The sequence below is a fragment of the Stegostoma tigrinum genome, chromosome 11 (genome assembly GCF_030684315.1).
Source record: "Stegostoma tigrinum isolate sSteTig4 chromosome 11, sSteTig4.hap1, whole genome shotgun sequence".
Lineage (NCBI taxonomy): Eukaryota > Metazoa > Chordata > Chondrichthyes > Orectolobiformes > Stegostomatidae > Stegostoma > Stegostoma tigrinum.
In genome coordinates this window covers 36,434,445-36,448,916 of record NC_081364.1, presented here as the reverse complement: position 1 = coordinate 36,448,916, position 14,472 = coordinate 36,434,445, and the positions used below count along the sequence as shown (strand labels likewise).

At 40.6% G+C, this 14,472-nt stretch overlaps 1 protein-coding gene across 14 annotated transcripts in view; it reads right to left on the bottom strand.

The window, feature by feature from the left end:
* Positions 1-14,472, bottom strand: part of chl1b (cell adhesion molecule L1-like b) — an 818,676-nt gene that overhangs the window by 136,512 nt on the left and 667,692 nt on the right. For all 14 annotated transcript variants that reach the window (XM_059649905.1, XM_059649903.1, XM_059649914.1 and 11 more), the window contains one exon: positions 12,330-12,452. In XM_059649905.1, coding sequence (XP_059505888.1) covers positions 12,330-12,452 — 123 coding nt within the window. The remainder of the gene's footprint in view (positions 1-12,329; positions 12,453-14,472) is intronic.

Sequence of the window (14,472 nt, the reverse complement as noted above, 5' to 3'; positions counted from 1 at the left end):
GCCACATCTGCACACTCTTTAATGCCTTTGCCTCATTCCTACAATGTAGTCACCAGGATTTATCACAATGCTCCAGCAGAGGCCAAAATAGTGTTTTGTAAAAGTTCCTTATGAACCCTTGCTTTTGAATTATAGGCCTCTATCCAAATATCCAATATGGTGAATTACCTCTAAAACACAACAAAGAATTGTGGATAATAAAATGTGAGGCTGGATGAACACAGCAGGCCAAGCAGCATCTCAGGAGCACAAAAGCTGACGTTTCGGGCCTAGACCCTTCATCAGATGAAGGGTCTAGGCCCGAAACGTCAGCTTTTGTGCTCCTGAGATGCTGCTTGGCCTGCTGTGTTCATCCAGCCTCACATTTTATTATCTTGGAATCTCCAGCATCTGCAGTTCCCATTATCTCTGAAAGAATTGTGGATGTTGTAGATCTGAAACAAAAAGAGAAATTGCTGGAGAAACTAAGCAGGTCAGGCAACATCTGTGAAGAGCAAGTAGATGAAAGTTCTGAGTCCAGTGTCTTTCTTCAGAATGGGAACATCCAAACTTTCCTGCAAGCCACATACTACCTTGACTTGAAATACATTGTTTTCATGGTCACAGGATCAAAGTTGTGGAGCCTCCGAAGAGTTTTGTTGTTGTGCTGAAAGACATGGACAACAGCAGTCCATGAAAGCAGCACAGCATCACCACCTTCTCAAGGGTACTGATGAGGAGCAATAACTGCTGACCTAACCAGTGATGTCACATCCTGTGGGATAAAAAGACAGGAATAAAAAACTCCCCTTTATCAGTTTTTTGCCCTTCGAGTGTCTGAACCAGCTCCTCTTTCACAAAAACATTGGCAGATTTTCTTCCTTGCAAAAGACACATACAAATTACTTATTTAGTATCTCTATCATGTTCTCTGGTTCCACACATAAATGTCTTTTTGATCTCAAATCAAACTATTCTTTCTTTACACCCTTTACTTTGGGATTCCTTTTTATGTCAGCTGCTAATCTCATCTGAAACACTCCCTTTGCTGCTGTTACTTCTTTTCAGTTCCTTCTGAAATTTCCATACTCTGCATTGTTCATACTACCCCTGGACCTTTTCTTCAACTGCATTTTGCTCTCCACCTTTCTCATCACACTGGGAATGCTGGCTTTGTTTGTTTTTCCTTCACCCCTCATGGGAAACTGAAATATTTCCTTTGAAAAAGAAAGCCATTGTTCACTTACAGTTTTGCCCAACAATCTTTGCCTCCAAGTTCCTAGATCAATTCTCATCTCACCAAAATTGCCCAACAAAGCACCACTCCCCCAATCCCCAACCTCTCAACTGATAAATTCTCATCAAATAGTTTCTTATTCTTTTCTCCACAATAGATAATCTTAAACTTATGATGCAGTATCACTATCTCTGAAACATTCCCCATAACACCTGATCCACTGCATTCTCTAAAAACGGGTCCTTGAGGTGCTATGAACCATTTGTAATTGCTTCTGTTCCAATACAATCTATAACCTCATGGCCCAGCATATCCCCATCTCTACCATTGCCATACAACACCCATATTATGGAATATTGCAGCTAGCCCAGCTCTTTTCTGAACTAGGTCTTGTCTTTTGCCAGAACTTTGTGCATTTATGTAGCTCTTCAGTGTTGCAAAAATCTCTACTGCCAATAGAGGACATTTGAGCAGCTACTGTGGAATGTAGGCAACACAGAAGTCAATTTGCATCTTTAGCTGTGGAATTTTCAAGATGGAGGTGACGGGGTCAAGAGTGTTCAGCTCCTGAGCATGGGGGTCAGCTGCTCAAGGGATCATGCAGCGGGTCCGGCCACATTCGTAGGGCTTCATCATTGTCTTTCCCTCTCGGTACATTTTTTTTTGTAGTTTTGGGTTCCCTGAGGCCTCCTTGTGATGGTCCCCTTGTGGGAGCCTGGAGCCCTACCTATCTCCATCCCTGCTCCATCTCAGGTGGCCAGGACCCACCCAGCATTGGAGGTGGTGTAGGACCTATGCAGCAGGACCATCGCCAGCTCAGAGGCGGTGGACGCTGAAGTGATGGCACTGGTGGTGACAGAAGAGGAGCACATTGCTTGGACCCCTGGGGATAATGTTGGACGTCAGCAACTGGAGAAGCAAAGAGCATGAAGACTTTCTTGAGAGGGTAAGATGAACTTTTGAAGCTGTCTCAGCTTCGGTAATATTAATTTAATGTCAATTTATTCAGTGTTTTACAAATTATGCAACTTATTTTGTAATTTGTTTGGTAATCCAAGAAAGTGACAAGTTTATCCAATTCTCACTGCACCTAGGTACAAGTGTCAATATTAATTACATCTAAATCCACTGTATTTGGCTTCCATTGGTGTCTTATCAACTGAGCAGCAAGGAAGGTCTTTCACGTTCCTAAGTGCTGGGAGTGGTTAACTTTGGTGAATCCACCTTGGCTATCTCCTTCAAGGTTCTCGCAAGCTGTGCAGACGAGAGAGCGGACCGCAAGGAAGGTAAATAATTGTACCGTGGCAACAAGATGCAGAGAGGAAATAGGTGACAGGATTATTAAGGGAATGGATACTGTTCTCTGTAGCCGTGAGTAAAATTCTCAAAGGCTGATCTGCCTGCCGAGGGCCAAGATGAAAGAGATTTTCTTAGAGCCAGAAAAGAACTTGTGGGTGAAGGGTTGTTTGGGCTGGGGAGTTGGGGGTGAAGGGGTGGGGGGTGATCATTCACATTGGTAGCATTACCGTTGGTCGGATTAAAAATTATATTCAGCTGAAAGAATTTGAACAGTTAATGAGCCAAATTAAAAAGCAGAATCTCAGAGGTTACAATCTCGGGATGACGAACTGAATCACAGGCAAACTGGCATATCGTAAATGAAGTCAAGGAGTTAAGTGCGTGGTACAAAGCTTGGTGTGGGTGGAATAAGTTTCAGTACATGGGGCACCGGCACTAACACTGACATAGAAAGGAGATATTTTGTTGGGACAGACTTCACTGAAAGCCATGCTGGAGCCAGTGTCCTGTTGACAGGTTTTAATCTAATAGGGTGGGGTTGGGAGAGAAGAAACCCGAACCAAGCTCACACAAAGTGAAAGGGACAGAGTGCGCAAGTATAGGGAAAAAATGTTAAAAAAATTTAAATGGGGATAAAAACTTGATAAAAGCAAGATTAATCACTCTTTATTTCAATGCATGCATGGAATAAAATTGATTAATTAATGGCAGCAATACAGTTTAATAGGTGCAAACATATAGCCATTACCGTGACATGGTTGCAAGGAAATCAACATCAGGAATTAGATTTTCAGGGCAATGTGACTTTTCAAAAGGACTATCATGAAGGACAGGGTAGTAAGGTTGCTTTGTTCATACAGGATAGAATAAGTTTGATAGCAATAAATGCTCTTGGATCAAAAAATATAGAATCTATATAGCTGAGGAAAGATGACAATGGTAGGAGTAGTGTACAGGCCACCAAACAGCTATATAGTAAATTAAATCAAAAGGCAATGATGGCACGTACAAAGGCAGTACATTTAATCATGAGAGACTTAATTTTCATGTATATTGACAAAGTCAGATTGGAAAAGATGGCCAAGAGGAAGAGTTCAAAGCGTGTATTCTTGGCAGTTTTCTGGAATAACCTGTTGTCGATGCAAGCTGTCAGACTATTCAGTATTTAGTGATGTGTCATGAGGCTGGTTTAATAATTGATTTCAGAATTATTATTATATTATTATATTATAATATTATAAAGACGAAGAAAATAAGTATGAAGGGAAACTGGCAAGCAATGTTTTGATATAAAATGGAAGCCAGGGATCAAAGTGAACATACCCCATTTAAAGGATGAGGCTGAGGAAATAATAATGGTGTGAAGGGGCAGAGGAGCTGAATAAATGCTTTGTATCAGTGTTCACAGGGGAAGGCAGTATTTCTGGAATGCTATCAATCAGTAATCAAGGGGCAAGAAGTGGAAAGGAAATAAACACACTATCACTCCTGGCAAAAATACTAGGGAAACTACAATCCCCAGGCCTGATGGGATGCATCCTTGTATGTTCAAAGAAAGAGCTATAGAGATCATGGATCCGTGAGTAATTGTTGTTGAATTCTTAGATTCTGGAGAAGTGCTGGAGATTTGGAAAGCTGTCAATATCATGCCTTCATTCATATTGAGGAGGAGGCAAAAAAAACCCAGTTAACTGCTGGCTAGATCAATATCTCCTCACTTAATGTCTATTTTCAGAAAAAATATTAGTATTTGTTGTAAGGATGTAACAGCAGAGCATTTAGAAATAATTATCATGATCAAGCAGGGTTACCGTGGCTTCATGAAAGGGAAATCATATCCAATCAAGTTATTAGAATTCTTTGAGGAGGTAACAAGCAGGACAGATCAAGACACATAAATATTCAGATTGCCTGAAGGTGTTGATTATGATATCACTACCTAATTGGAGAAAAGCCTATGATGTTCGAGGTATTAAACTGGCATAGGAAGAGGACAACAAACTAACAGAAGACAAAGAGTTGGAATAAAGGGGCCATTTTTAGCATGGCAATATGTAATAATATGGAGTGTGACAAGGTTCGGTGCTGGAGATATTTACAATATATATCAATGAATTCAATGAAGAAATTGAATGTACTATAGCCAAATTTGAGGAGGACAAGAATTGTCCGCAGTGGGATATAGGCAAGTTCTAAGTGGGCAAAAAATGTCTTGGCAGGTGGAATATAATGTGGGAAAATATGAGGTTATACATTCTGGCAGGAAGAATGGAGAAGTCAAATCTTACTTAAATGGAGAAAGGCCATAGAAAGATGAAAGTGACACCATTTAACTGAGTGTGGCATCAAGGAGTCCTCGCAAAACTGGAGTCAATAGGAATCAGGGGAAAATGCTCAACCAGTTTGAGTCATACCTGGCACGCAGGACAATGGTCATAGTTATTAGAGGTCAGTCACCTCAGCTTCAGGAAATGTCTGCAGGAATTCCTCTAGTCAGTGTCCTTGGCCAAACCATCTCTTATCAATGACTTTCCCTCCATCACAAGGGTGTTGGTCAATGACTGCACCATGTTTAGTATCATTCATGACTCCTCAGATATGGAAGCAGTCTATGTTCAAATGTGTCAAGACCTGGACAACATCCAAACTTGAGCTGACAAGCTGCAAGTAGCATCACGCCACACAAGTGCCAGGAAATGACCATCTCCAATACCATCACAGTATTTGTCATTATCAACATCCTGGGATTTTCATTGAACAGAAACTCAACTGGACTCACCATATAAATACAGTGGCTACAACAGCAGGTCAGAAAGTAGGGGTACTGTGGTAAGCAACTCATCTCCTGACTCCTCAAAGCCTGTCCACCATCTACAAGGCACAAGTCAGGAGTGAAATGGAATACTGCCCACTTGCCTAGATGAGTGCAGCTCCAACAACACTCAAGAAGCTCGACACTATCAAGGTCAAAGTAGCCCACTTGATCAGCACCACATCCATAGGCATCCTCGCCCTCCACTACCAATGTTCAGTCATCGCAGTGTGTGCTATCTGCAAGAAATTCACCAAAGATCTTAGACAGCAGCTTCTAAACTAATGACTTTCATCTGAAAGGTCAAGGGCAACAGATTTGTGGGAACACCACCACTTGCAAGTTCCCCTTTAAGCCACTCACTATCCTGACTTGGAAATATATCACCGCTCCTTCAGTGTCACTGTTTCAAAATCCTGGAATTTTCTCTCTAATGGCATCATGAGTGTACCTACAGAGTGTGGGCTGCAGCAGTTCATGAAGGCAGTTCACCACCTTTAACGACAGAGAAGACTTGATGGGTTGAATGATCCACTTCTGCTTGTGGATCTATCATCTTACGGTCTCTCAATGGAATTGGAGTATGGTATATATATCCAACAATGTAAATTAATTTTGGTCACCTTGACCTAAATTGAAATTAGTTTAGTGTCTTTCAAAGAACGTGTCTCTTAAAAATTTCAATTCAAGTTTCAAACTCATTCATTCAAAAGTCAATATTTTACATAAGCTGTAATATTTTGTGACAGTGTTAATAACAAGAATTTTTTATGGGCATTGGTTGAGGAATAAATACTGAACAACATCAGACACAAACATCTTCAAAAATGCTGGATCCATCTGAGACAGCAGACCCTTAAAAATATCTCATCTAGATATGAAATTAGCTTTCACATCATCTTGTGTATGAGGAAACTGTCAGTAACATTTGTATCCATAGTAATTATGGCAACTCTGAAAGCCAAAACTCGAACCTCAATTCACTGGAAGGGGGCTGGCTGCAGAAATATGAAACAGATCAGTTGCTCCTGTAGTATTGGGAACTAAATTAATGTTTTCTTTCACTCTGTATATACACAGAAGGCAATATTTATGCATGCACAGAACACAATTTTCCAAAAAGCTACTGACACAGTCGCCATTTTTAAATTTCAAGTGTAGGTATCCTGCACAAAAAGCACAATCCTGATGAAATCTCAATAACCAGCAAAGTTTCTGAAACTGAGATAACAAGGTGTAGAGTTGGATGAACACAACAGGCCAAGGAGCATTAGAGGAGCAGGAAAGCTGATGTTTCGGGCCTGGACCCTTCTTCAGAAATGGGGAAGGGGAAGAGTGTTCTGAAATAAACAGGGAGAGAAGGTGAAACGGATAGAAGATGGATAGAGGAGAAGATAGGTGGAGAGGAGACAGACAGGTCAAAGAGGCAGGGATGGAGCCAGTGAAGGTGAGTGTAGGTGGGGAGTTAGGGAGGACGGACAGGTCAAGGGGGCAGGATGACGTTAATAGGTAGGAAATGGGGGTGCGGCTTGAGGTGGGAGGAGGGGAATAGGTGGGAGGAAGGATAGGTTAGGCAGGCGGGGATGAGCTGGGCTGGTTTTGGGATGCAGTGGGGGGAGGGGAGATTTTGAAACTTGTGAAGTCCACATTGATACCATTGGGCTGCAGGGTTCCCAAGCGGAATATGAGTTGCTGTTCCTACAATCTTCGGGTGGTATCATTGTGGCGCTGCAGGAGGTCCAGGATGGACATGTTGTCTGAGGAATGGGAGGGGGAGTTGAAATGGTTCATGACTGGGAGGTGCAGTTGTTTCGTGTGAACTGAGCGGAGGTGTTCTGCAAAGTGGTCCCCAAACCACTGCTTGGTTTCCCCAATGTAGTGGAGGCCACACGGAAACAGCAGATGCAGTAGACCACATTGGCAGATGTGCAGGTCAACATCTGCTTGATGTGCAAAGTCTTCTTGGGACCTGGGATGGGGGTGAGGGGGGAGGTGTAGGGGCAGGGGTAGCACTTCCTGCGGTTGGAGGGAAAAGTGCCGGGTGTGGTGGGGCTGGAGGGGAGTGTGGAGCAGACAAAGCAGTTACAGACAGAGTGGTCCCTCCAGAAAGCAGATGAGGGTGGGGAGAGAAAAGTATCTTTGGGGGTGGGGTCAGATTGCAGATGGCGCAAGTGTCAGAGGATGACGCATTGGATCTGGAAGCTGGTGGAGTGGTACATGAGGACAAGGAGGATTCTGTTTTGGTTGTTATTGCAGGGAGGTGTTGTGAGGGATGAGTTGCAGGAAGTCCAGGAGACATGGTCGAGGGTATTCTTGACCACTGAAGGTCAGGGTTAGGGCGGTGGGTGGTGCGATGTAGTGGCGGTCCTTGAAGAACAGAGACATCTGAGATGTACAGGAGTGGAATGCCTCATCCTGGGAGCAGATGCGGCGGAGGTGCATCTTCTGAGCCTTATCTTTTTATGCACTTCTGGGAAAGTGTATATATTAGCTGAAACACAAACTCTATCAAAAGTGAAAAACGCACTGAACTTCTTTAAAACATTGTCAAAGGCCAATATATGATGCAGCGAGAAAATCTCCGTGCCATTCTGAACCAAAGGAGCCAATTATACATGATTTATGTAAAGGATACGCATGTATTCAGTTAATACAACAGTATTTTCAGGGGAAGGAGAGGGTCTTGTATCAAAGAGAATACAAGGAGAAATACAAGATCCTGAATGCAAAGACATGTGAAACTAAGTGCCATCAGGGTATGCTTGATGCAAACGTAAACTGAAAAGCACTTCGCAGGCATTCAGCTACTTTGGAAATGTGAAAGTAATCCAACCATTAATGCATTACAGTCTGAAGTCTGAGTAGCTTTTATGTTCTACTATTGGAAGTGAATCTTTACAAACAATTGATACTACTTTTCTATAGCAAATAACCTTGTATAAAAACATTATAGAAAGGACAATGACATGCCAAAATCACTGCTCCACAAAGATTCAAACAACTTCAAAATGGAAAACAACAATGCAGTCGTAAAGCATATATGGCGCTGCAACATCAATATTTATATTGAGATAAGAATCCTGTTAATTTGGATAATTTCACTTTTCATCTTACCACTGCTATAGCGCCAGTAAGTTACATTATATGGAAACAAATTTAATTGACAGAGAACTGACTGGTGGAATTATCTGCCCCACATCAAATGATGTTTCAACACCTTTGCGAACGAAGTAAATGAAACTTCTCACAGTGCTGACAGATGACTCCATGCACAAATAATGGCAGTTATTAAAGATAATCAAAGCTGCCATTAGAACAGATAAGTGAATATTAGTCAAAGTAAACACTGATCAAACCATTTGAGGCAAAAGAAAAACATGGTTGTCAAGTAAAATTAAAATATCTCAATGATCTAACATTCAGCTAGCAAGCTCCAATCATTTTCCTTTTGTAAGAATAACCAGCAAAATTGAAAAGTGGAAACACTGTCATTTACATACACTTGTGAATATCACTCAGACTTCCTTGCAATTGTCACAAAGAAAAAACTTACAGAACAAAGAGAACCTATCAGGAACGAGTCTTGTCAGCTTTGATCCAAATCATTCCTGGAAACTGCACTACTCTAAAAAGGCAACTGAAAATGTCATCGTTGGACATAAACCATACATGTGTCCTTTCTATGACCTAAAAACTTCCTACATTTATTTTCTCATGTATTCCGCTGTATATGACCTCCACTGAAAGTGATGTAATGTTCTGCTAACAACTATTGGCTACAAATACATCACAAAGCCTCGACGGATTTTCTACATTGCACAAAATAAAACTGGTAAATAAATACTGCGAGCTTCTTTGTATGTTGTTACAAATTGGTCCAAGTTTTGGTCCTTCTTAAAACCATCATTTGCATGTAATGTTTTGTATTAAAGTGACAGCAGGAGGTTTAAACTATTTCCTTGCCATTTGTTTTAGCCCAAAGCCATTCTGCTTTAAATTTAGCAACATCCCTGGGCGATCTAAAATCAAATCCACTTACTACATGCATCAGGAATTTTGCAAGTAGTTGAACACAGTACAATTTTCCCAAATAACTATATCAAGAAAACAAATAGTCGATTATTGCATAACAATTGTTTAAGCTTTGAAAATTGTAAGATTAAATTGGTAACAACTCAGCATGGTTTGAGAGAAAATGTACTCAGTTTCAATTTACTAAAAGATTATGAAATGCTATGGTGGAGCAACAACATTATTAAATCTGGAGTAGTTGAATGGAGTTCAATTTCACCACAAAATTTTTAAAACAGGTCCACAATCACTAACTGGATAATAGGTTTCTCCTTAGTTAGTATTATAGCCCTAAGAGAGACTCAGAACTGCACAAGACCACAGAGAGTTTACAAACACAAATAGCAAATTTAATCATTAAGTACATGATTTTTTTTTTAGTGTACGGAAACACAGACATAGAATCATAGAACATGGGAGCAGGAATAGGCCATTTGGCTCTTTCAGCCTGCTCCACATTCAGTGTGATCATCACTCATCAACAATTCAATGCCCTGTTCCCACTTTCTCCCCATCCCTTTTCATACCTTTAGCCTCAAGAATTATATCTGATTCTTTCTTAAAAATATTCCATGCTTTGGCCCAAACTGTATTCTCTGGCAGGGAACTCCACAAGCACACCATTCTCTGAGTGAAGAAGTTTCTTTCTATTTTACCCTGAGTCAGTGCACAAATAGGTGCATTCTGCAGTTCACTCAATAGTGGATGAGCAGTGGAGGAACAAAAGTACGGCCAAATGAGTGAATAAACCAATGAAAGCAAAGAATAATAATCACAAGGCGTTTTCAACTGTCTTAACGGCAAGTAGGTCATGGTGATAACGGAATAGAGTTTTGACAATGCGTTATTGTAATAGGTGGGAAGGAAACCATTATACATTAGACAGGATAAACCAAAAGCTCCAAAACTGGGAGGAGAAACGTTAGCCTGGATCTATGATGAAACAAAATTCACAATCAAATTGCCACTTCACACCTACATTTCTTGTGCCCTAATGTAGCCTCAACATTTCCAGAAGAAGCTGGGACCTGATGATCTAGCTCAAAACTAAGAAGCATACAATCCCACAAAGAACTTCATTGGACAGAAGCAGTGTTAGAGAAGGGGAAGGTGGGTTAGGGGAGTGGGCGGGGGGTGGCAGGAACGACAAACCATATGCACCTATTTACAGGACTAGAAGCTGTGAAGTATGTTTAAATGTCCAATGTAAATGTTACCAAATGGGCAAAAAATTGAAGTGTTAGTGCATGTGTGAGCAGATGAATGATGGAAAAGATAAACGGATGGGTAAGAAGTCAGTGGATAGGATGAAGTGGTGTCAGACAACTAGGGTTGTAAAACTGCAGGAGGGTGAAAAGGGTAGGTGGGCAAGTAGGAAGGTGGGTGGGGGGGTTAATCAGATTGGGATGGGAGGAATTAACGCGTCTGAATGTAGTCAGGTTGTGGGGTCTGCTAGCTGGGTCCAGAGTATTGGTTTAGATTGGGCGATGATTCGGAGGAGGATGTCGCGGGCAAAGATGTGGGATGAGTTGGAATATCAAAGGGGGAGTCAGTTTGTGGTGGAAGTGCTCATGTGAGTGACTCAGATCATTATCAAATCACACAGGAGTCAAAAGACCTTTCTTTGTACACCATTTCCTGAGCAACTATCCAGGAAGGTACATCAGAACCGTCCAAAGTTTCCAGCTACAACTCAGATTTAAGAATTTTTTAAAAGAGAATTCTGGGAACAGGGAAATTGCCCATCAGAACGTTAATCTTCTCGGGCAATTCCCACTGAGGTCATTATAATGAGATCTCAGCAGGGTCTTAACACTTAACTTTGGTAGAATACTTGGTCTCTGATGCTCTGGAGACTTGAAGTTCTGGACCATCAATTAATTTTTTTTCTCTTAATATCGACCAAAGAACTAAATCAGGTAAGTATGATGGTGAATGATGAGAACCGAAAGAACTGCAGATGCTGTAAATCAGAAACAAAAATAGAAAAATGAAAAGTACAGCAGATCTGCCAGCATCTGTGAAGGCAAATCAGAGTTAACATTTTGGGTCGAATGCCTCAACAGTTCCTCAGGAATGATGAAACATGAAATGCTGTAACGACATTTAAAATGAAAAAGGTGATGCAATGAATTGAATAAACAATCTCAAGAGACTTTTTAATGCACTTTATCCAGTTCTCAGAGCTTTTTTGCTGGCGTTGGCCCCTCTAGCTATCTGCACCCACTGTCTTTACAGTGTTTCTCTGAAGGGCCTTCTTATCCCTGCTTGGTTAAGAACCTCTGCACCACATCCATTCCCTATTTGATTGTTTCTAAGCGCTGCATCAGTCAACCTTGGAGTATGATCTCAATTATGTTGTGTCATTCTTATATCTTTCCAAATAAAATCCTCCAGAGACTGTCTCGGCCAAAAAGCTGTTCTCATTTTTAGAGATACATGCTTGCTTTAAGTAGTGCCGACCAGTTTCATATGAATGTCACCTCTGCTCAAGCAGAGAGTCATCTTACAACTTGTTTAGAATTAACTGCATATTACAACCATGTATACAAGGAAGCAGCACTAGGTGTGAAGATGAACCATTGTGAGGTTTATCACATTTCAAATCTGTCCAATATTGTTCTCCATGAAGCTTCCGGCCACCAATATTTCATTGTTACTTGTGGGTCCTGGTTGTGTACAAACAGGCTGCTAGGTTTCCTTCGTTCAAATATTCAGTATATTTCAAAAGTACTCCATGAGCCATAACACATTTTGGGATTTTCTGACATTATGAAAACATCAATTCAAGTTCTTTCTTCAATAGTCTGATGTTTAATTCTAACCAACATATTCACAGAGAAACCAGATTATAAGATTACAATATAAAAGTAAAGAAAGCACATGAATTTTATCGGTAATCAAGATCATTAAACTGCAACTCCTACTTACTCAACTGGTACTTAAGCAAATAGCCAGTAAGAATGCCATTAGGTTTTGCCGGAGGCCCCCACATCAGAGTCACAGAGTTTTTGGCAAAGTTTGCAATTTGCAGGAAGGCAGGCTGCTCAGGGACTGTCAGAAAAGAAAAAGCAAAACATGTTTGTTAATGATGGGTTCAATTGTATATACTTTTAATCAAGAAAGGAGCTACCTTCTGAACTGTAATCCCAGTGGTATTTTCATGAATGATCAATATTGATTGTGCCAGAAGAATCTATTTTTTTCCAGAAACTAAGTTCAGTTTGTCCTACTGAATAATATTGCAAATAGTACCTTCCTTTCAAACAGTAGAAAATTATTTGCTGCATTAAAACATGGCTATAAGTCATTTAATTATGACAAAACTCAACAGCCCTAAATGGCTGTGACAAGATTACTTCTTGATATTTGACACAAATCCAGCAACTTCATTGTACACAACAGAAAAGCTTATAGCAAGATGATAACTGTTTTGATTGCTTTTATGAGGGCAATGGTAGCATGGCATAACTTGCCGAATAATTTGAAGAGAATGGAAACTCGTTTGGAGCGTTTTTTTCTCCATCTCAAATTGCTGGCTAAGTTGCTCACTTATCATGATATGCATCGGTAATTCACCATTACATTTGCAGCAATTGCAGGGCCAATTTTTTTTTAATAAACCAATCTCTTCTACACAAGTATTATTTCATTAATTATGACAGTGATAAAATGGAAACTTAATATTGAGATTTAAGACAGTCATTGAATGAGGAGAGATAATCTGGAAAGCACAGTTACATTGGAGTAACTGTGATCAAACTGAATTATTTTCTTGTTGCTTTGTAAAGTAGGAGGAAGACAGTACACATATACAAAACCTTCATCATGAAGTTATGAAGCATTAGCGACAAACATATGTTCTGAAATTAAACAACCTTTGGCATAATGGAACAGTCGATTGCAGAGATGGTCGTGTTATTCATCACACACACACACACACACACACACACACACACACACACACACACACACACACACACACACACACACACACACACACACACACACACACACAGAAACAATTTACAAAGTGCAAAATGGTTAGATATCCAGATCAGACAGAACCCTCAAGCGTATGTTAGGCAATAGGGGTATAGTATATGCCTTAAGTTGAATACATTGGCCAAATACATTTTGGGCCAGCTCTCTCAACATTTATTTCATACTGACATAGAATGTGAACATCATCAGAAAAGCAAACTATTCGTAAAGAAGGGAATTATTATATTGAAAATATCTGCAATTGCAGCTCACATGTTGGGGACAAGAAATTCAGTAACGCAGCAATGGTAGTGCACGAATGCAATTCCATCGTAGGGTAACTGCCCCCCTTCTCTTCCACGGTGTTTGAACAGGAACCATGAAAGAGCTTAGAAATTACATTGAATAGTTTAAACAATGCAGGTGCAGCATACCATTAAATCATGGAGGGCAAATATTGATAAAATTGTGGACCACTTTTGTGATAGCTGCTCAGAAGCACCTGCATCATCTCTGATGAAGGGTCTAGGCCCAAAATGTCAGCTTTTGTGCTCCTTAGATGCTGCTTGGCCTGCTGTGTTCATCCAGCTTCACACTTTGTTATCTTGGATTCTCCAGCATCTGCAGTTCCCATTATCAGGGCATCATCTGGTATTGCAGGTTACAAAGTTGCTGAACATTTACTGAGCGGAATCCTTTTTCAGATTTATATAGCCAGTGAGAAATGCAAAAGCAGTATATTTAGGAGTGGATTTTGAGATGTTCAGACATTTATTATTCCTGCATAGATGGGAGTTGTGTATGGGATCCTGTGGAATCCACATTGTTGCTTACTTTGAAGGAACTGCACAGAAAATTGAGTTTCCTCATTTTTGTGTTCCACTGGACAATTTCTCTCTGCCTGGAGCCCTGAAAAAGGATCCAGTTACATCAGAGAATCTTGAAGGCTCTGGTGAACTATTGAATACACAGTCTGACTCACGTGAAGGTATTCCACTAATCGCGTACTTAGCTCAGGTTTTCCCATAAATATCACCACCAGACCACTTACACAAGACTGACTGGATATACCACTCTTTCCCGTGGGGTA